General features: G+C 36.9%; 2 protein-coding genes across 2 annotated transcripts; one reads left to right on the plus strand and one right to left on the minus strand.

The window, feature by feature from the left end:
* Positions 1 to 2,443: 2,443 nt before the first annotated feature.
* On the plus strand, positions 2,444 to 15,252 carry LOC120108700 (coiled-coil domain-containing protein 124-like). Its single transcript, XM_039122382.1, has 4 exons — positions 2,444 to 3,175; positions 4,830 to 4,949; positions 14,544 to 14,586; positions 14,661 to 15,252. The coding sequence occupies exons 1-3, from the start codon at positions 2,612 to 2,614 to the stop codon at positions 14,553 to 14,555; spliced, it is 696 nt and encodes a 231-aa protein (XP_038978310.1). The 5' UTR covers positions 2,444 to 2,611; the 3' UTR covers positions 14,556 to 14,586; positions 14,661 to 15,252.
* Positions 15,253 to 17,231: 1,979 nt separating this feature from the next.
* LOC103708697 (UPF0548 protein At2g17695) lies at positions 17,232 to 22,003 on the minus strand. The gene is made up of 3 exons (XM_008793748.3): positions 21,574 to 22,003; positions 21,286 to 21,502; positions 17,232 to 17,612 (listed from the first exon to the last, which is right to left on the minus strand). The coding sequence occupies exons 1-3, from the start codon at positions 21,825 to 21,827 to the stop codon at positions 17,415 to 17,417; spliced, it is 669 nt and encodes a 222-aa protein (XP_008791970.2). The 5' UTR covers positions 21,828 to 22,003; the 3' UTR covers positions 17,232 to 17,414.
* Positions 22,004 to 22,054: the final 51 nt, after the last annotated feature.

The following is a 22,054-nucleotide window of genomic DNA, read 5'->3' on the forward strand; positions in this document are numbered from 1 at the left end:
CAAGCATGAAATGATAATTTGGAGAAACAATACACACATACAGAAAGTAGTACATAAAAGTTTTTCCTGAGAAATAAAATTTTATTTTTTTTAAATATATGAGATTCTAGATGCTAAAGCTGCAGTATTTGGCATTGCTCTTTTAGAAATTTGTTCAAATGTTCAAGCTCTGTATTTCTCAAAAATGAAAATATTTGAGAAACTGAGAAAATAGAACTAATAAAAGATGTACTGCTTCTAGTTTTTCAACAGATCATCGATTCAAAAAAGTTAATATATGATTTCATAAAAGTTAATATATGGACAAGAAAAAGTGTGTGAGAACTATAATAGACTATTTGTTAAAAAAAAGTTGATAAAGAAAATCATACATTTATGAAAACCATCAAATAACAGTAGCATCATAATATTCACTCACATAAGGATTATGGAACAAATATTACATCAGAACTAAGCGAAATGAGTACCCGAGCAAGAATATTTCATTTGATCATTGTGTCTTATCCACAAGACCATGAAAATATCATTGGGTTATTAGATCAACTAAAATTTGAATATGGAGAACATTGATGCCTTGGTTAGTGGAAGCCCATACTATATAATATTTCTGATGAAGTAGTTACAAAAATAGAATATTTAATTGAATCAACATCTTTTTAGTTCATAAAACCTGTGACATGGCTATAATGACTTAGGATCTCATCTAAAAAGGATATACGGAATATATTATTTGAGTTTCTTGATTATGTAAAAGTATTCAAGATCTTCTAGCACATAACTTATATATGACTAGACATATGCTTGAATGAGTCCTCATATATTTTTTGTATTTAGTTTTTAGTGTTCCCGCCAGATGAAGGATCCATTGGTATCATTTAAAATGATCCAGACTTTTACATAAAAAGACTAATTGGAAGATATTATTTGAGTTTCTTGAGTATAAGTACTCAATATCCCCCCATGCAAAAGTGATGTGGGAAACACGTGCTAGCATAGCTACTTGCAATGGCAATAGGATTAATGGATCATATGTCCAGCATAAGCTTAAATAGGAAGCAAAGCTGCATACTCTTTTACAAAGCTAATGATCAAACACTTTTTTTTTTGAGAGAAAGTATTTAAATATATTTAATATATATAAATATAAAATAAAATATCTATTGAGAACTGTTAGTTTAGTTAGTTAGCACCTCTCTTCTACCTCTTGATGGAGATCCAAGATTTATATAGGTTATTGCTTGAAAAAGGAAAAAAATGTTATCCTTGCCCGCCATGTTTTTCGAACATTAAGTAACTAAAATTGTAATGGAATAAATGATACTAATCAACTTAGATTAGAAAAAAGAGAAATGGAACAAAGATGACATAGATGAACTTCATCTGGATATATGCATTCATTGTGCTAGAATAAGTCATAGCCTTGTATTAAAGCACGTAGCACTCGGATCCACTCATGACGTGAGGTTCACAATCCCACATTTTGGCGAGGATCATCACTTGCATTACGTAGAATTATCAAACAAAAGCAGGCAATTAGTGAGTAATTTATTAAAGCAAATATGAATTTTACAAAAGAAGTTATTTAATTATTAATAATTATAATAAATTTTTACTAGAATAATAGATATTCATATAAATCTCAGACAATTTTATCTTCACGTTCTAAGCACATTGAATACCAAATATATATATTTCAATATTTAATATATAGACAGCCACAAGTCAACAAAATCACGAGCAAAATCCAAATATGAATTTCTGCAAAAAAAGGCAAAACTAATAATTAAATAATTTTTCATACATAATTTATTAAAAACTTACAAAATTGATCATCATGCATTTGTGTTCATCAGAATATACTCTTTCTCTTTCTATAGAAAGGTGAGAGAATACAAACTTGAGAATAGCAACAAGTAAGGTATTTGCAAAATTTGTTCTATCCATTCCAAATCCATTAAAAAATTGGCACAAAATTTTAAATCGGTCCTACCAAAAATCGATAGATCCATCAAGTACCCAGATCTGTTTGATTAATCCATTTTTCAGATTAGGTTATTTAAGTCAAGTCGGATATACCCAAAATTTAAAAAAAAGAAAATGAACTATTCTTTTGCATAATGACCTAAATATAATTAAAATATATATTAAGTAAAAATCAACATAATACATCAAAGTTCCAATTTGAGTCCTCTCTTTTCAGTTTATAAAATACATACGTTCATATATAATAATAATAATAATAACCATAATTGGACAGCAGGTGCAGGAGGTTAAATTTTAAATCCTAACAGATTTTAATTTATTTTTTTTAAAAAAAATTAGGTTTTGCCAAACGGGTCCTCCGAGGGATTGGGACGGTCCCGGGAAAAGCCGGCCGGCCGAGATTTTATTAGGATGGGAATGGGATCCGCAACGATATAGCCCTTGAGTCGCCTAATAAAAGTACAGGCAAGTATTAGCAAAAAAAAAAAGTACAGGCAAAAGGGAAACCCCAGCGCGAGAGAAGGATCCAGCGTCGCCCTCTCCGTAATTCCCATTCCCACGCCTCCTCTCCTCGACATCAATTAATTACTCAATCGAAGAACAAAGAAGAAAGAAGAAGAGGGCTAAGATGCCGAAGAAGATGGGCGTGAACTCCAAGGCGGAGGCGGCCCGCGAGCGGCGTGGCGCGGTGGAGGCGGAGCGCAAGGAGCGCGCGGCCCGCGAGAAGGAGGAGGAGTACTGGCGAGCGGCCGAGGGCTCCAAGTCCCGCGCTAGCAAGAAGCGCCAGGAAGAGGCCGAGAAGCGCGCCGAGGCCGCCGCCCGCAAGGCCGAGAACCGCAAGCTCGCCGAGCTCGAGCAGCAAGAATTGGAAAAAGCCGGCCGCAAGCCCGACCACAAGGCTAGCCGCGTCTCCATCCCCGCCGTCCCCAAGGTCACCGAGGCCGAGCTCGAGCGCCGCCGCCAGGAGGAGCACCAGCGCGTCCTCCGCAACGCCGAGGCCGCCAAGAAGCGCGAGAGCCGCACCGCCGACGAGGAGGAGTACGAGCGCACGGTCCTCGTCGCTAACACCAACCGCGATGACTCCGTCATCGAGGCTCACTCCGTCGAGGACGCCATTGCCCGGATGGCCCTCTCCGAGCCCCAGCTGTCCCCGGATCGCCACCCCGAGAGAAGACTCAAGGCCTCCTTCAAGGTATGATGATGATGATGATTGCTCTTCTCTTCTTCCTTCTTTCTTCTCTTTCTTTCTTTTTGTATATTAGTTGTTATTATTATTGTTATTATTATTATGTTCAAGAAAGAAAGAAATCTAGTGAGATTTCTTGGGAAAATAGTATATGAAAGGGGATTCCAATTCAAGGAAACTGGCGATTTTGCACTCCTGAATTGATCGAAAACCCACCAGTTGCTTCTGGAGATTGAAAATTTCTTCGTAGGATGGTATATGAAGTATTTCCATTGAATCATTCATACATGGTGACTTTGCAGATAAGCTTACCACGGAAATTTCTGTCCCAATAATGCAGGTTAAGTGGCACGGTCCATGCCGACACAGGTTGTTACGCTGCTATATGTAGGGCATTGCAGCATACATGTGTGCCCAGTGCCAATGCTTTGTCAGCATGGTCCGCACTTGAATAATTGATCTAAATCTAACTCAATTTAGTTATCAATAAGGAGAGTTGAACAAAATTGTTGTGTATGGAGTGGATGCATCTCTAATAACTATAGTATTTCGGCTTCTGAATAGATTCTTTTATCCCAGTATGCATTAATCTTGTTCCCATGATCCCTTTCGGTTTACAATCCAGGATTTCTGTGTCATTGTCCTTGGCTACGTATTTCTAAGTTGGTGATCGATGATTGATAGTTTCTTTTCTCCTGAATTGTAACATGTTTAGGTACCTAAATAGATATGCTATCAAATTTCCTGTCAAAAATCTCTTAAATACTATTCAATCTTTTGTTCTTTATTTTGTTTTTTACTTAGATGAGTTTACCTAACATGTTGGATTCTGAATCTTTGTCATTCTTCAGTAATTGTATTAACCGTGGTACTTACTATGGATGCTTCTCGTGTGCTTCTAAATATTGCTTATAATTTTTTAAGTTAATACTAATAGAACCTAAACTTCACAAGTATCAGTTTTGGATTTTTTTTCTCTCCATAATTTCTTTCTCTAATTATATATCTCTTTTATCAGAGTTGGTTTTTGATGTTCTGAGATGTTGCAAATCTTGACACTTTGGTTTTCGAGAATAGAACCTAATTTGCTCTCTCATATAATTTATCTTTCTTTTTGAAATTATTCATTACCCATCTCGCTTGTATTATCACTCTAAGTTTTTTAGCTCCTGCAGTTGCATCAGCTAGGAATCTAATTGGCTCTCTGATGTAACTTATTTTCCAAATTTCTGTATGGGTTGATTCATTATCCCCTTGTTTACTCATCGTTCTTGTGTTTTTTTGCTTCTGCGGTTGTGTTTACATAGAGCAGTTAATTTGAGCATAACTTTTGATTTATACTATATTGCTTCTTGCATGAACATTGTTCCACATTGCCCAAATTGATTTTCATCATGTTTAGAAGTGCATAGCTTGGGTTTTTAATTTCATTGAATTAGATGCTAGATGCCAGCTATTAATTCTGGTTTTAAGTTGCTTTGTTAATTTGATAATCCCACGCGTTAGTCTGTAAAAATCAGACCAGGATGAAATTTTATGATGCTCGTGTCATTTTTATGGAGGTGGGTCATATGTATTATTTCAGAGAACAAGATGGTTGAATAATTATAGAATAAAATAATTGATTGGCTTTCAACAAATTTATTTGTTGTACATGTAGGCTTTTGAAGAAGCGGAGCTTCCCAAACTGAAGGAAGAAAAACCAGGTCTGACCCTCAACCAGTACAAGGATATGATATGGAAGCTATGGAAGAAATCCCCAGACAATCCCCTCAACCAGGTATGCTTTAGAGAAATATGGTATGAGAAGTTGTCATTCCAATTGCAGGCTTCTAACCTGGCTGCACGCATGCTTAAGTATATACATGTAGATGATTACAGAATTTTTAATAAATATATGCATTTACACCTTGAAAGCATGTATATATGTATTGTTGTATACATTTAAGCACAAGATGTGCCAAGAAAAAAGGGGACAAGAGAATTGCTGTTGTACCTGATTGTTTTGAAAAAATAAAATTAAACCTACCAATTTTTACCTATTACATTAGCATCTACAGATGCACACAAATGTATGTTTTGTATTTTATACCGCTTAAACAAAAATCGTGTTCATAATCATAGTACAACAAGAAGAACAGGTGTATGAGGTTTCATATACAATACTTTGAGTTAATTTATGAACCCTTGCAAATTGCTTCAGATGGTTTCCAACTTGTTTTAAAAAACATGAATGGGATTCCTAATCCCTCCATCATGGTAATAAAGCGAACCCCATAAAGTAGGGGCATAGTTTGACATTCGTAGTTGTGGTTATTTTATGGTTTTGGTTTTGCATCATTTTAGAGTGTAATATATTTCTATTAACATGCATTGAGTACCCCTATTCTTTTTGATTTAACTACAATTGCATTTAGTCCTTTGAGGGTTTTATCTACACCACAAACTTGGGTGTTCTCCTTCCTTGAAAGAACTTCCAAGAGCCCAAAATAAAATATATACATACATACATATATATACATATACATACACACACACACACACATAAATATATATATTCTAACTTTGTTTCTTATCAAATGCACAAGTATCTAGTTTTCTGAGATCATGAAAATTTTGAAAATTCTAAGTTCAATCTAAGAAATCATCTCTTGGAGGCTGCATCTGTAACCTTTGGATTTGTTTCACCCTCGTTTAACTTGAAACAAAGAAGGTGAACCATGACACTAATTGCCCAAATACGTTTAAAGAAATAAAAAAGAGTCTAATGTTGACACCCAAACGTCCATCAAATTAGCATCCGTGACCAATTTGTTCCAAATGTAAAGGTAAAAAAAACTGATCTTCAATTTTAAAATTTGATTTGGCACTCAGTTTTAGTCATGGTTTGCCATATCGCCTCGTACTACCCGGTACTGGAAGAAAATCGGTACGAAACTTAATTTCAAGTCGGTACAAGCTCCGTACTAAGACGTACCAAGGTGCGTACTGGCCCGTACTGATCTGGGTTGAGGTGTATCGAGATACAAATTGAGAAATATAGTTAGAGAGCTATTTCAGTACAGGGATGTACTCTACCGTACTATACTGACAAGGTTTCAATATGATATTCGATAGCAAGATTGCGGACCTTGGTTTCAGTAATACCATGACTGATATGACTGAATATAGTAGCCATGCAGCTTTAGTTAGGTTACTATACAAAACCAATGTGTTTTAGATGAAACTTCAAACCTTATTAGATAAGAATTCCACATTGTGTCTGGTTCATGCAAAAGTTGAGAAAAAATGAATTTAGTTGAAGATCTATGTAACCTCCATGTGGAGGGGTGATGATAACATGTAAATCTAGTATCATTGAGTAATATATGAAGACATTTGGTATCACTTCAAGAACAGTATGGCATTTTTTTGAGTTATGGAAGGAAAAGCTTGTAGATGCAATTTGTGGATTTATTGATGGAACTTATGGTATGCTGTACTCGGCGTACCGTACCCGTACCGATGGGTACCGATATTGGTACGCCAATGTCGGTACACCTGGCGTACCGTATACCGTACCGTACCGACACTCGGTACGTCTATACTAGTGCGGCACCGATACGGGGTTCTGTACCGGTACGGCGAACCTTGGATGGAAGTAAGGTGATATAGGTCATATAGCAGTAGATACATCTAAAAAGTGCTTACCATGATTGTGATCATTTTGGAAGTGAATAAAAATGATACTTGTGCAATATATAATGAATGCAAAGGATGAAGGATGACTAGCAAAAGATAGGTAGGAAATTGAGTGGCTGTATGAAAAATTGAATGTTGAAAACCTTCATTAATTTATTGTTCATTCAAACTTTCTGACATTAGTTTGTGTTGTTTTCATCTTTTACTTCTCAAAAGAAGATTAAATATTAAAGCACACAAGTCTATAGTTGATATTCAACTAAACCAAACATCCGATGCCCTTTTCTTTGCCACATGTCATGGAAAATTGTTAAATGATATCTATGATCGGTATACTTGAGCCTTGCATATTTTTTTGGATCCACTACATTTCAAGGATTTTGGCTTAATTTTAGCTTAGCGTCTTACATGAGGATTAGGAGTTGGCTATTAGGAAGGAGGGACAACAATAAGCGAAAATGAGCTGCCTAAGATCTCACAATAGGTGATAATAATATTTATATGACCTTGAATAGCATTACAACTAGGAAGTTGGATTTTCACAAGTAGCCACTTGGTCAACATGGGATAGGAGGTGGAAAAACCAAATTTCAGGCCTAGGGGTGAGTTATGCATGCAAGAGTTTTTCTAAAGTAATAGATTTCTCACAATTACATGCTCGAGTTTGGTTGAGGCATGATCTCCTTACTTTTTGCCCTTATTGAATGCCACAAGCATCCACTTCGCTTGCCTATAGAGTCTTCAAACTTAGCTTGCATAGGAATGTTGAGAGAAAGAGGGAAGGTGATCTAATTGGAGAGAAGAAAGTAATTCCTTCAACCTGCTCATCTTGAACCTCTCAAAAAAAAAAAGCGAAAAACTTAGTAAAAGTAGGGCTAGGTTCTCTTTTCTTTCATTGATGAATAATAAATTTCTTTCATTGATGAATAATAAATTGAGATATATAGCCTCTATTTATGCTAGTAAGGTATGTCCTTGAAAAATTTAGATCGAATTTCTCTAGTTCAAACGGGATTCAACTTTTCCAAATTAGACATGACTAGTGGAAGTAAATATGAAAAGACTAAAATCCTACAGGAGGAAGATCTCGACTCATATATCAACTTTGCTTTTTGTCACTCCACCCAATTCTTTCCAGATTGAGAGATACGCCTAGTCGAAGTCTTTTCCGAAAATTTTTTTTCTATTTGACTAGGAACCAAACAATAGAATTAGACTATGATCGCTAGCTACGTCGCACTCTTTAGGGGCGGTGCCATGTCATAGAGCTCGAAAAGTTATTCAATTAAAAAAATCATCTCAATTGACCGATGTATGATCAAGTTATGGCATCTAGAATGGCACATAATTCGGTTTTCCGATATGGTTGATCTCGCTTATGGACCCTGTCCAGCCCAATCCGTAGTAGTTGAAGTAGTTCAGATCAAATCCAGTGATCCTTTTGGATCAGAAGAGGGAAAGAGTATGAGAAAGGTGTTTTTGTTTTTTGCGTCCCTACCTTTAAGGGGTTGACTTCTCGATCCTGGTTCCACAAGGAAAAAAGAGCCACACAAGTGGTTGGCCCCTTGTCTCCTATTTTACTTAGGGAGGCATGCACCTTACTTAAGGGGCCACCCCTACTTTCCTGACTTCTAGGAGAGAAGGATGGCTATCACTTAAGTGGTCAGCGACCCCTTACTTCCCAACTACTAGTAAAGCCTAATTATGGTCAATATAGAGTATCTCACTTCAATAAGCCTAATTTGGATATGCTTCTAAAGCGCATTGAGATGTCCACTGGGTCAACTTAATACCTTCTTGTGGCATTAAGGTCCAAATTGGCCTAAGCCCTACCCTTTATATTTGGCTAAAGTCCAAATGCAAATTTCTTATAAACCAAAAAGAAATTTGCTTATAAGCCAAAAAGGAGAGTCTAGATGAATATATGCACTCAAAGATTCCACTTAATTGGGTAAACTGGTGGAAGAAAAAGCCATATTGTGTTTTGAGCATTTGAAACTATGAAAGAAGGATATGGAATTGCAATAGAAAGGTTATTAAGTGTATGACTAATTAACTATTTAATTAGTTGGACCTATCATATTTATACGAATCTAACACCTGAATCAAAAGCGACTTTGGAGAATAACTTTGCAACAAACTCCCCATGAGTTTTATAACCATCATGAGATACAAGTTCATGCGATAGTGTAATTGCCCACACTAGTGTCACTCCACCATGACCAATAACTTGTTTCCATCCTTAGGATAGAATTACCAAGACACATCTATGGGCTCAGGGGTTGGTCAGACACTAGAGGTATCTTTCCAAGAAAATAGTTTGCATACCAACAAATATATTTCATAATAATTATTTCTCAAAAAAAATAAATACATCAATGTTCTTGATAAATTGCTGGTGAAACTTAAATGCATGACCAATCTTCAGCACCTAGATGAATTATTTTCCCATGATAGGTAGTGAATATCTCGTTGGACATATTACAGGGCCTCAGTCTAAATCATGTATACTCAATTAACCACTAAATATAGACTCTTATTTGATCACTTAGTCCAGATGTTAAAGTCCTACACTAGTTCACATGGATCTCTTGGTGATAGGTTCTCTATCCATGGTATTTTGAGTAAAAAAAGAGAGAAGAAAAGAGAACATAGTATTGGGAAAAGAACAAAGTTTAATAAATCCGATTTGTATTTGCATTTGTGTTCATGTTGTAAATATCCGATTTGTATCTATATTTGTTTGAAACAAATATGGGTTTTGAATTTTAGTATCCAATTATTATCTGTATCCATATTCATATTTGTTGAATAAAAGGGATATGGATATAGATGTATTGATATTTGATCTATATCTGATCCATTTTCAGCCCTACAAGGTAAGACTTGATGTCCTCTTAAAATAAGCTCCTATCGCAAACCAAATCCAAATTAGACACCAATCATTCCTTCCCCTTTAAAATGACCTTGTCCTTAGGGTTGAACTTAGCATGGAGGTAAACATCAGCCATCTTTATCATTGAAGCTCTACTTTTGTAGGCTTATAGCTATAGTTGTCACTTGTCACCATCAATGCATGAGGTTTATAGGCCTTAGTGTAACAACAAATAGTATAATGTTTCCCACTTATAAATAGCCAAGCAAATATACAATCATCATAGAAGCTTGGTGAAGTTGAGCAAGATCACCATGCCCATATTTATACTCAGGGAACAAAGTTGGAATCCTTAGTCCTTCAACAAACTCATTACGTGTTGCACTATGATAAAATTCGACTTTCTACTTTTGATATTTCTCTTGAGGAATCACCAGCTTTACAATAGATTTCCTTATTCGCTCATGAGAGATTGACTTTAAGCGATATCTCCAATTTCTCATAAAGCCATTGATCTCAGAAATCTTCTGTTATTTACTTGACCAAATTTGTAGTCATAGTAACCAATACCAAAACCGATCCATTGTGATCCTTCCAAAGTTGTTCAACAGCTTGAATAATTGTGGCTTGAAGAGTTGACAAGTTTCCTCTTTAAATTGATTAAGCTTTTCACCTAACTTTTCCTTGAGCCTTGCTTCAAGTCTAGCCACAAGTTGTGATCTTGGATCATTACCTATTTGCTGAAAAGAATTTGTTGGACCCATGGAATAGCCCAACATTGTTGCTTTGATACCAAGCGATAGGAACCTAGTTCTCTATCATTGATATTTTGAGTAGAAAAAGAGAAAAAAAATAAGAGGATAGCGAACAAGAAGGATATTTGATCACTTAGGGTATTGGGATCTCCAAAAGCTGTTGGCCAATCTCATCAAATTGGTTCTTGTGTTGATGCCCATAGGGAACTACATATTTATAGGCTTAAAAGTACTTGTACTACAAGAATAAGAAAAAGCAAAATAGGAATAACAAGGTAATTAATCCTTAATGGACTTGGACTCTTTTGAGAGTAAACTCTTAAATCAAATCTAAATTAGGACACTGACATAAGAAACCTATCACTTTGGTTAAGAGACATGCAAAAACTTGTATATTGAAGAAAATGATATTTTTATTGAGTGATTTCATATTGATGTATTTTCCTCAAGAGAAGAAAAAAGATTTCAGGCTGATTATCAGATGAGCCTGTCAATGCTTTGTGATGCATCCAAGTGTTGATATGGAGTCACTACTCAGGCAATTGAAAGAGATTGCCATAATCTTATAGCTGTCATCTGCAATTCATGGTTGTATGAATTAGCAACATTGTTAAGATTAGGACCAGATCATAAACAGTAGAGGGGGTAAATTTAGAACAGATCCAATGATGGACCAGATTGTGAATCATTAAGATTTTTCTTTAATAAAATATGAAAAATATTTAAAAAAATCGAAAAAGTATGTAACGAGTCCCAAGAAAGAGGATAAATCTGATTACCAGGGGAAATCTGCTGTTTAATAGCAGCGTTTAACATGGTAAAGAAAGAAAACATGGTTGAATTTGCTTAAAAAAGAGAGAGAAGGGTTGGGGAGGGTTAAAAAGGGAGCAAACAATGGTAAAATAGAATACTTAAGAGGAGAAGGTAAGAAGGGATCTGCAGCCAGTTATTTTGTTACATCCAATGAACTCCTTGCAGTTGTATAAATTCTCTCACAAGTGAAAATCAGACTCCTTTTATAAGGATTCCTCAATACGATGTAAGCAGCTGACTGATACTTGCTTGATATTGAATGAACTAGATCTTGAATACATAGAGATTAGATTTCTTCATATTAGGAAACTAACCACTGGTTACTTATCCAAATCCCAATTTGAATTCATATAGAGCTCTTTAAAAGAAAAATAAATCAAGAACATTTTGGCACCACAACTCTTTAAATCATCATAAAAATCAGCTATATACATATTAATTGCAATCTAAAAAGTTCCCATCTAAAACAAGTACCCAAATAAGTTTTGGGGGGCCAACTTTACTGTTCATTCATCAAACAAGGAGGCTTCAATCTGTTTCATGCGTGGAGATTGCAGAGACAGCCCATTTAAATGAATTGGGTGATTCAATGGTTAGACAATCCATGGTTTGGACCACACAATCCAAAATCAGATAGTTTGATCTTATCTATCCAAGTTCCTGGTTTGGATTTTTTTTTTTTTTGGCTTTTTCTTGACATAGACTCTGCGGTCTGTATCATGGTAGCCTGATTTTAACAATAGTCTGCATCACGGATGGCCTGATTTTAACAATACTGTGAATTAGATCTCTCATCCATATCCATAGCTATGACAAGTTTAAGAAGAAAGGAGCCAAAATCTTAGCTCTTTCTCAATTGCTCAAAATAACATTTTCATGCCAACTATCATCCCAATATACATTGGCAGACATTTGAAGCAATCTCATCAATATTTCACTTTGTATTCCATATGGCAAATAAAGGCTTTGTTACGACATCACTTCCAACAGTTGGAACTTCCCAATCTCTCTCTCTCTCTCTCTCTCTCACTCACTCTCTCTTGATCACTCTCTCTCTCTCGCAATCTCCCTCTCTCTGCGTGTGCAGGCAAACTAGCCTGCCAAATAATATTCACTATGATATCCAAAGTAGCCCTCTTCAATGAGAAGGTTGTATTTACCACTTCACCTAATTGGATACCTAGAAAATTTGATATATGTGTGAATACTTTTCCTAAGAAGCCTAATAAGGAAACGTTGAAAGCACAATAATGGTGACATAAGATAATGTAGAATGTGTAGAATCAAAAGGATTTACCAAAAACTCTATTATGTGTCATGCTTAATAGGAAGGAGGAAAAAAATTTCTAGATGGTACATCACAACAATCAACATTTGAACATGGATGGTCACTGCCATGGAGGATGCTGCTGTATTATATACAACTTGTCAGACACTTGTACACCGACATTTCATGAAACGTCAATGCAAGTTCCTCTTTATGAGGTTTACTATCCCAAGGATTAATTAAAACATAAGTTTGCTAGAATTGGGAGTGGGTGCGGGACGGTGGTAGTTTAAGAAAACACTTTAAGGAAATGCTCATGAAGTAGGTGCAAGTTTGAGTTTTGAAGAAATTTCCTGAAGTGGGTACAATACATTACCTTTGGTAGAAGTGTCAGCCTACCAAGGGTTGGCATCCTGGACATAAATACAGGCAGTCATCTGTTACTGATAAATGGTCTGAAGTTGTAAATCTACTCGAGTGTTCATAGACTTCTTGTATGTATAGTAGTATACCTTCATGCAGCAAGTTTATTTATCTTTTGCATATATGTCTGTGTCCTAAACTGGGTCATATCCTCATTCCTGATTCAGATCCATATATGGGCTGTATCATAGGATTTGTACTAATTGCGGTCCATGGATTATAAACAAGCTATGCACAATTTCACTATGATCCTTGCTGGTCGGTTGTCTTGGAGGCATGCTTTTGACCATTGATCCTTTCCTCCTCGGAGATGAACCAAATTACAATGTTTATACCTTCTAGTATTAGGAGTGTTGTCATCTCTTTGTAAGTTGATATGCTGGGTCTGGGATCATTCAGATAATGTTTTCAAGGAGTGTCTTGGCTAACCACAGTGGTTGAGCGAAGTGCAATACTTGGTAAAATTCTTATCCATTAGAATTCTGGTAAGCCTTGAGGTGTGGAGCATGACCAAAAGAAACAGGACTAGGACCGCTTGTCATCAGATTTGGCATGCAGATTAGCAGATATGGCTCCAAAATGGTCAGTGTAAAAAAGAAATATAGCAATTATAAGCGGTAGAATGAATGGCCCAGATAATTGTTGCTTTTATAAACATGCTATTTGGCTTGCAGTTGTATCTCAACAGCTCATTTGTCTTGAAGGAAGCCAATTTTTGCTATTTTCAGTGTTTTAAAAGTACAGTGCATTAGGCAGCATATGCTATGCAGTCTCCTGACCACATACCATCTAAGCAGCTAGCATGTAAGGTTGGGTCGCATATGAGCCAAAAGGATGGATTGTTTAGCACTTTGCAGACATATATGCATCGGGATTAGCATTGTCTGACTATTTCTTTTGGCCTTTTTAGCATTATGCAACTACATATGTGGCCACTCTTAAAGCGGGCTTAGGCAACCAAGGCGGGTTTAAGCTATAATAGTTATGTTGGATATAGGTTTATTGCTAATAAGGATTAAGAACTAAGTAGTAAGCACTAATTGGTAGATTTCTGGTTCTTAATGCTATTGTTATTTATAAAATATATTATTAAATATTTAATATACTAACCATATATGCACTTGCATACCACAGCCACCTTTAAAACATGGCTATTTTCCTACAATACGGTGCAGTCTAAAGTCTCCAAGGCAATTTGTGCCTCCCACCTAGTAGGTAAATAATTTCTGTTATACCCTCAGTTGAAATTACACTGTAATCTCTTCTCTGTTGCTGTAAAATGCAACACTAACTATCGTAAGAAATTACCTACTCCGTTAGAGGCTTGGGGAAACTTTCATGAAATTACCACAATATTCCGTTAAACCAGGTCTCAACAGCAAAGCTGCCAGGACTCCAGTATTGTGGGAATATAGTTGATGAAACTTTTTTGGTGCATGTTGCTAAATATATTGAAATGAGACATTAATTAAACATCTTCTGTAATGGGCCTTATTATTGTTTCATGGTAGGCATGGTATGCACTCCTCTGGTACTAATGACTTGTATTTGCACATGCAGGGTGCTGAGTGAACATATCGGATCGATTGTTCGGTAATCACAGGCAAGATTTTCTCCAGCTTCCTGTTTTGCTGCTATAATTTCCTCAGCCGTATTTATTGTTATTATAATATTCAGGTGATTGGAGCATACAGAGATGCATTTCTACTGGTTGTTTGCATCAGATGGAGCTGCTTGTACTTTACAGTAGTGTTGCTTCATGAGAGATCTGTGTAGGCCAAAAAAACACCATTATTGGGTACCTTTGTTGATAATAAGCAGTTGCGAGTGGTGTATATCAGGAGAGTGCAGCATAGTTGGAATTAATAAGAGATCTTACTGAGTTACTTTTCTTTATCTCGGCCGAGAAACCTGTTAAACTTAGGCTTCTGTGTATTAGGAACCAGAGTGTTGGTGCCATATCTGAAACAAGGGTGGACATATACAAGCTATAGTCTATATGATATGATTTATTGTGGTTGTGGAGGATACTATTTGCTGAATGGATGATGTCAATTTGTTTATCTAGACCTAAAGTTCATTTGGTATAAGCGATCCTGTTTTCTTTTTTTTTTTCTTAAGATCAACAGTATCTCTCTAATGTTATAAGCTTGAACTATGTTTACCTAGAAATGTGTGAATCTGCTACCATAAATATGCCCCTTTCAATGTAAGAGCCAAGGTTGGATACAAGCTGCATTTCGGATATACATTTTGTCTGCCGAAGGTCTACCTTGCTTTTACTGCTATGTTGAGAATGGCCTGAGAATAATCTGGGAGGTTCTTGCCGTGCTTGGAGTCGAAAAGCTTGATAAGACCACTACGTCCAGTGCAAGTAGTTCCAGTACTCGTTTGCAGCAGCTTAGCTTCGTATACTCTGAATATGATAGTAAAAGGCTCTCCCAATTTTCACATCATTTTAGTGTGCACATCATGTTTACTCAGGCGGTCTTCTGTTTTTATGTCGAATCCTGTTTTAATCCATTAGCAATTTTCACATCTTCATGGTTGAAGCTCTCTAGTTTTACTTTACGATCCTGTTTGGTTGCTTGGAAAGCCATTTCAGCTCTGTTAGCATGGATGGCCAGCACTTTGTGCTTTGAAACATGGATTTGGCTCTATAAACCCTGCTAACTTCATGAATTAACTGGAATAAACCTGCATAAATGATCCCACTTATTCATCTCTATTCTACCGTACAATCTTTCCGAGGATAAATTTAGGACAGTTTGGTTCGCGGCAAAATAAAAAAATAAAGTATGGTTAACAAGAAAATAAAAAAAAAATTATTTGATTGGAGTTTTTAAAAGAAAGTGATAAAAAAAAAGCATTTTTATAGAAATAGGATTTTTCTATTTCAAAAACTTATAAGAAATATAGAAAAGTTACTTTTCCACCAGTTGAAAATTAGAAATTTTTTTCCAAAACTATCCTTAAAGCCATCAAAATTCATAAATAAAGTTTTTTTCTTTATTAAAAATATAATAGATATTTTATACAATTTTTATATAAAAATAAATGCTCAACTAAACATAAGCCACTCTATAATGTACTACTTTTCAATGGTCAACTAAACATACCCAATCTTTTTTTTAGGTATCATATTTCTAAAAATCAGCTTTTTTAAAAAAAAAATATTCCTATAAGAGAAATTTCTATGAACCAAACAAATTCTTAATACTTACGGATTTAAACTAAGCGGAAAAGCATTTTGTTTGTACTAATTCCTCCTTAACCTTGGACAAAGCTATTTGACCAAAATAGTTGAATAGTTCGGTTCCAGCATTTGTTCCTCTGTTTGCTCCCAACTTATTACTATTTGGATGACCAAGAAAAATGTATGATGGGACCAAAAAGGGCCTCTCGATTTTGCTTTTTTCGAATGAATAAAATGCAAATATAGTAAAATACTTAAAAAAAAGTACAGTTCTCAAACCACGCCAACCTGAGCACGAGTCCTCAGCTGAGACTTCTGCAGCTTAAGGTCTGATAGCTAATGCCTGTTATTATCTGCAGTGGAGCTTTTGCAGCAAGATGTTCCTGGGCATTTGTATAAGAATCATATGTTGTGCTTCGTGATACACACAAAACCTTTCGGTTTCCTTTACATGACATACTGAGAAAGAGTTGTAATCCAAAAAACATGATGCCAACGGTTTTAATGATGGGTCTTATCCCGCCCTCTTCATTCTTGATCAATGAAAGCTTGTTCACCCTTGGGCCAGCTACCTGGCACCTGAATCAATCACATTGTAGCTATAGATCCACACACCCATGCTACATGCTTGTTCCTTGCCCAAATCTAAGGGTTTATTCTATTTATTATTTTTTTTTAAAAGAACAACTTCATGGTCCTTACTTGTTGACAACGTTCAGTTTATGATATTACCATGAAAAAAGTTTCATATTCGCCAGGTTCTGTTCTATCCTACATATCATGCTCTGGTCTTCCTTAAAATTCCAAGACCCTTTACATCTACATCTCCGGACGATACCACACAACTCTCAGGGAGACAGGAAAAATAAGCTGTTTTTTCCCCATGCAGAGGCTAGTTAGTTTAGTAATTAAGTTGCCGAGAACAGAATTGGCAACACAAGTCCATCGACTGAATCAAAGGCCAAATTTTAATGGATCCCAACATATGATACTAGATATTTGTGAACATTCTTATCCACAAAAGTCAGTAAACTAGCAAAGACTTCGATCAGTGAGGTAATAATAGCTGGATCAAGTTTTGCTCCTGGGAGAGTATTACCATTAAGACACATCGGTATGAGCATCAGGAGATGGCATGCTAGCATATGAAAGTTTCGCAACAGAATATAAACTTGAATACTAGATGATTAAAAAAAAAAAAGAACATTGTGGGACACACGGAATTCTTTACAGTTTTATGTCGTAAATTGTTTTTTGGAAGTGACATACTTTAGTACCGCATTTGTGGACTGCTGAGCAAAGTATTTCTGCCTAAGCTGCACATACGGATAGGCAATAACTGAGAGGATGTGTGCAGGCTTTGAGAAGGAAAAGGTTTCATACCAGACCTGGTCATTCTCGTCCCACTCAATTGAGAACCGCTCCTCTCCAGCCTGCGTGAAACATGATGTGAAAAAAGAATGCTAAAGGTTGGGCAATCTGGAAGGAAAATATAAAGCTACAAAAGCAAGACCAGTGAAAGCAAGAAAACAGAAAACTGACAACCATGATAACTAATGCAGGATAGCAAGAAGTGGATAGAACTGAGATTCAGAAAAATAGTGGTGAGGGCTTTCTTTTCTTTCAATTTTGATAAGCATACATTTCATCTCCAACTAAATTCAGTATATTATCCATGCTCATGAAACACTGCACATGTGATCAGAGAGGGACAACAGAAGGATAACTCAGGTACTATGTGAAAGACTTGTGAAATTAATAAATTGCTTTCCAATTGTTCCTTTTTAGCAATAAATTTGAGAAAGCACTTCATCATGGTAACATTCACAAGTTCAGCAAACTAGATATGTAGATTATATACTTGGCATTGCTTTACTGTCGTTCTCTAACTCTAATATTTGAAACTAGAGAATGTAACTCAATATGAGCGTCAACAGCTTTGCAACTTTTTTCTGATTGATCTTTTCTAATTTTTATTAGCTGATAAGACAATCATACCAGAAGAATGTATATCAATTAACAAGCTTCTAAGTGATCATTTCAAACAGTTTCAAAACCCCAGCTGCATTCAGAAATGACAAATAAGCTATCTTCAATGGAAGAAGGAATACTTGCTGAATTTTGGAAATATGCATGGATAGATCCATGCTAAAAGTTGGGCAAACCAAGATGTGCAATCTCAATACTTACTGATAGGAAACCGGTATGCTACAATACTGGATCACACCTTACTGAACCGTATTGATGCACCAATATATATATATATATATATATATATATATATATATATATATATATATATATATATATATATATATATTCAAGGTTTTTAAGCTTTCTTTATTTATTTTTGAGTGGAAAATAGGATTTTATGAATTTGTTTTTGATGTTTAAATATAATGTACTTTAACTTTATGTTACATGTCTAAAGAATGGGTGAATAAATAATGTTAAATTAACTAAGTATAAAATTGAAAATAAAACTACTTATATTAAAAAATTGGAAATGCAACATGCATGCAATTATTCAATTCTAAGTCGAGCGTTGATGTCCCTCATACACATCTAGTTCATGTTCATAGATGGGCCATGGGACTTGACATATCATAAAATTATACTGAAATACAAAATTATGGAATGATCTCCCTTTTTTCCAATTTATATCCATTCATAGGATGTAATAGGGAAATACTTGGATAGGAGGAACAACTCACCCTTCCACTCTCTCCCTCTTTTTCTCTTTTCTTTTCCCTCTTACCTTGAAACAGAGGGAGAAAAGGGTGTTAGATCATTTTCTCCCACAATTATTCAGGCTTAGAAGCAATACGGCGCCCTTACTAGGTTGAACTTCTTGGAACTAAGTGCTTTCTGGCAATTCAGCCTGGCAACGATTGTTTCAGGCAAAATCCCGTATGGCAACCATGAACCATCTCGGTTTGTGGTTAGTACAGTACAATACAATACTGGGTTCAGCATTGTATTGCATTCTTTGGGACAAACAATCTGAGTTAAAGCAAATAGCAACTATATTTAAACTGCCTCAGCATGAATGTGCAAACTAGGAGTATCGAACAAACCATCTAAGATTCAAATCAAGAATTTAAATAGGATATAAAAGAGAGAGATTGAGGTAGGTCAAATTGAAAGCACCTACTAGTGGATGGGTGTGTTAAATCTAGATTGACTATCTAAATCCATCACCAAGGATGTAATAAGAGACCATAATGGTGCTAAACTTCTTATTGGAGAAAAGTAGATGCTAGTTGATGCTTGAACCAAAACTAAAGCATGCTTCTTGAGCCTCAAGTTGGTAGATCAATTATATATTTAAAGAAGTATTATTATAGTCATTGAATCGGCTCGTAAAACAATACAAGGGAAGGAAAGTACTGTACATTTGATAGATTTAGAGTTATCTATGTCATCCTTGAAGAAAATTAGCTTGTTGATCTAAGTATAACCTAATTACCCCAAATATGATTTTGAACATCAAACCTTAATCAAGGTCCATCGAACCAGTATCGGGACTCGTATTGGCCGGCGACCGATTCGGTATGGTAGAAGTTATACTATGCTGTGTTGGGATGTGCCGAACAAGGAGAGGGAGGGAGGAGAGAAAGGGAAGGAGAGGGGAGAGAGGGAGGGAGGGAGGCTGAGAAAACCCTAAACCTGACCCTAACTGCAGGGGAATAGAGGGTGAGACAGAAGGGAGAAAGAGGGATGGGAAAAGGGGGAGAGGGAGGATAGGGAGGGAGCAAGGGAGAGAGGTGTGCATACTTGGAGCTTCGAAGTTCCAACCATGGCAAAACCAAGGGAGAGGATATTGTGGAGCTTTCAATGAAGAAAGAGAGAGAGAGAGAGAGAGGCATCACCTCCACCGCCTTTGTCGGGTCATGGAGTTGGTCGAAAATGGCGGAACGGGGGGAGGGAGAGGGTGGGGGAGAGATAGGGAGGGAGGAAGGAGAACAGTTGAAGGCTCGAAGCCTTCATAGGGGTCACGAGAAGCGAGGACTCGAAGTTTATTTTTTGGAACCGAACCATCCTAGTTTTTCACAGGTTTTGTTTGGTATGCCCCAAACTATCCGATTTGGTTAACCCTTTCTTAAATTATGAAGAATGTTTGGCAGTTGAGAAGCCTACATCACCCAAAGAATAGTGAGCAAGGTCAGCAGTACCATCCCAAACCGTGCGATCCACAACGTACCGAGCCATATCGAATATGGACTAGAACGATTTTGACCTTCACAATGAGAGACCGGCGAGGAAGGAAGAGAGGGAGAAGGAAAGAGAGAAAAGAGAGAGGAAAAGAGGGAGAGGGAGAGGGAGGAAGACAGCTTTGGAGAGAGAGAAGCGGGCCCTCCTCTCTCTCTTTTTCTCTCTTTTCTTCTCCCTCCCTCCCTCCCTCCTTCTCTTCCTCTCTCCTCCCTCTCGCCCTCCCTTACCGGTTATCCTTTGTCGATTCACGTCGGAACGACACAGTACGGTACTGTATCATACCACGGCCTACCGGCACGAGTGTCGGTTCCGATACTGTGGATCTTGATAGTAAGAAATATATATAGAACATCAATATTTCGATAACTGGAATGGCACTCCCGTTAGTTGCCGGTCAGTATCATTAGCATCAAAATTTGGAGTAAATTCTTCTAAATGTATACAAGGTGTGGCTTTCATGTTCCTACAGAATAGCAGACTAGTTGTTGGTTGTACCAAATGGCTAGAAATCCTATTACCTTCATAGTAAGACCCACAGATACAGCCCTTGCAAAGTCTGATCCTATTACCTTTTATTGATTACAAATCCTAGATAAATGGATGCGCTTAAAATAGCCTATGACACAGCTAATTTCATTAGCCACCCTTTCTTAGGAGGAGTGACCGAGTTACAAGTATTTTTCAAAGTTTACAATGCATTTCCTCATTATTATCTCAGCAGCAGAAAGAACAGAAGTAAAAAGCGTTCTCTTTATCTCAGAATTCTCGAATGCAGTAATAGCATTTAGCATGAAAAAATAGATTTTTTTGTTAACCGTATCAAGTTTCTACAAGCAAATTAAAGAAATACAAGGAAATTTTAGAAATGGAATTTACAACCAGAGAGAGTACCAGGAGGTGGCCTTGGAGAGTGCCGCTGCCGAAACCGAAACAAGCCTTGATAGGCCGAGCAGCTGCTGCTTCGATGGGTGTGGATATATCAGTGACGTAGGCAACCTGGAGAGGCATCATGACCCATGGGAGCAGCTCCTTCACACAGACACAGAACTTTGCCCCAGTCTCGATTGGGCTCTCCGTGTCCACGAACGCCCACCCCAACCTAAAATGCCTGCAAAATCCCACCCAGCACATCAGTTTACATTGAGAGAAAGATGGGGATAATGATGATAATTATCGTACCTCCAAGAGAGGAGAGCGGATTTGGCGAGGCGGAAGGTGAGGGGACCGGAGCCGAGAAGGACGCGAGCGCGGTTGATGAAGAAGCCATTCTTGGAGAGGGCATCCTCTGCTTCTTTTTTTCCGTTTCGGGAAGGAAGAGGAGAAGAAGCGGCGCGGAAACGGGGGTCGTAGTTGAAGACTCCGGCATGGGCGATGCAGGCTTTTTGTTGGTCGCGGGATGGACGCCTCCAGCTGAGAAATAAACCCCCCGCCATTTTCCTTCCCCTCTCCAAACCTTGAGCGTGCCGCCGGGTAAACGAATCAAGAAGCGGGACGCACGCCTTCACCAGGAAGCGCTGGCTGGCGGGCTGGAATATCAGATGGAGATTAATGTTCGAAAGAACACTCGCAGAAAAATTCTGCCATTCTTTACTTTTATTTTCACTTTTTTTTTCCAAACTAAAATCTTTGCTACTTTTATCTATGCAAACAAATTAAAAAT

This window comes from Phoenix dactylifera, unplaced genomic scaffold (genome assembly GCF_009389715.1).
Source record: "Phoenix dactylifera cultivar Barhee BC4 unplaced genomic scaffold, palm_55x_up_171113_PBpolish2nd_filt_p 001500F, whole genome shotgun sequence".
NCBI lineage: Eukaryota > Viridiplantae > Streptophyta > Magnoliopsida > Arecales > Arecaceae > Phoenix > Phoenix dactylifera.

What these genes read in the sequence shown, in the direction of transcription:
- LOC120108700 (XM_039122382.1), top strand. Translation starts at nt 2,612, where the DNA reads ATGCCGAAGAAGATGGGCGTGAACTCCAAGGCGGAGGCGGCCCGCGAG. An exon ending in GACTCAAGGCCTCCTTCAAG is followed by an intron (nt 3,176 to 4,829) that starts GTATGATGATGA and finishes TTGTACATGTAG; the next exon opens with GCTTTTGAAGAAGCGGAGCT.
- LOC103708697 (XM_008793748.3), bottom strand. Translation starts at nt 21,827, where the DNA reads ATGGCGGGGGGTTTATTTCTCAGCTGGAGGCGTCCATCCCGCGACCAA. An exon ending in TCCGCTCTCCTCTCTTGGAG is followed by an intron (nt 21,503 to 21,573) that starts GTACGATAATTA and finishes GGGATTTTGCAG; the next exon opens with GCATTTTAGGTTGGGGTGGG. An exon ending in CTCTCCAAGGCCACCTCCTG is followed by an intron (nt 17,613 to 21,285) that starts GTACTCTCTCTG and finishes TGTTTCACGCAG; the next exon opens with GCTGGAGAGGAGCGGTTCTC.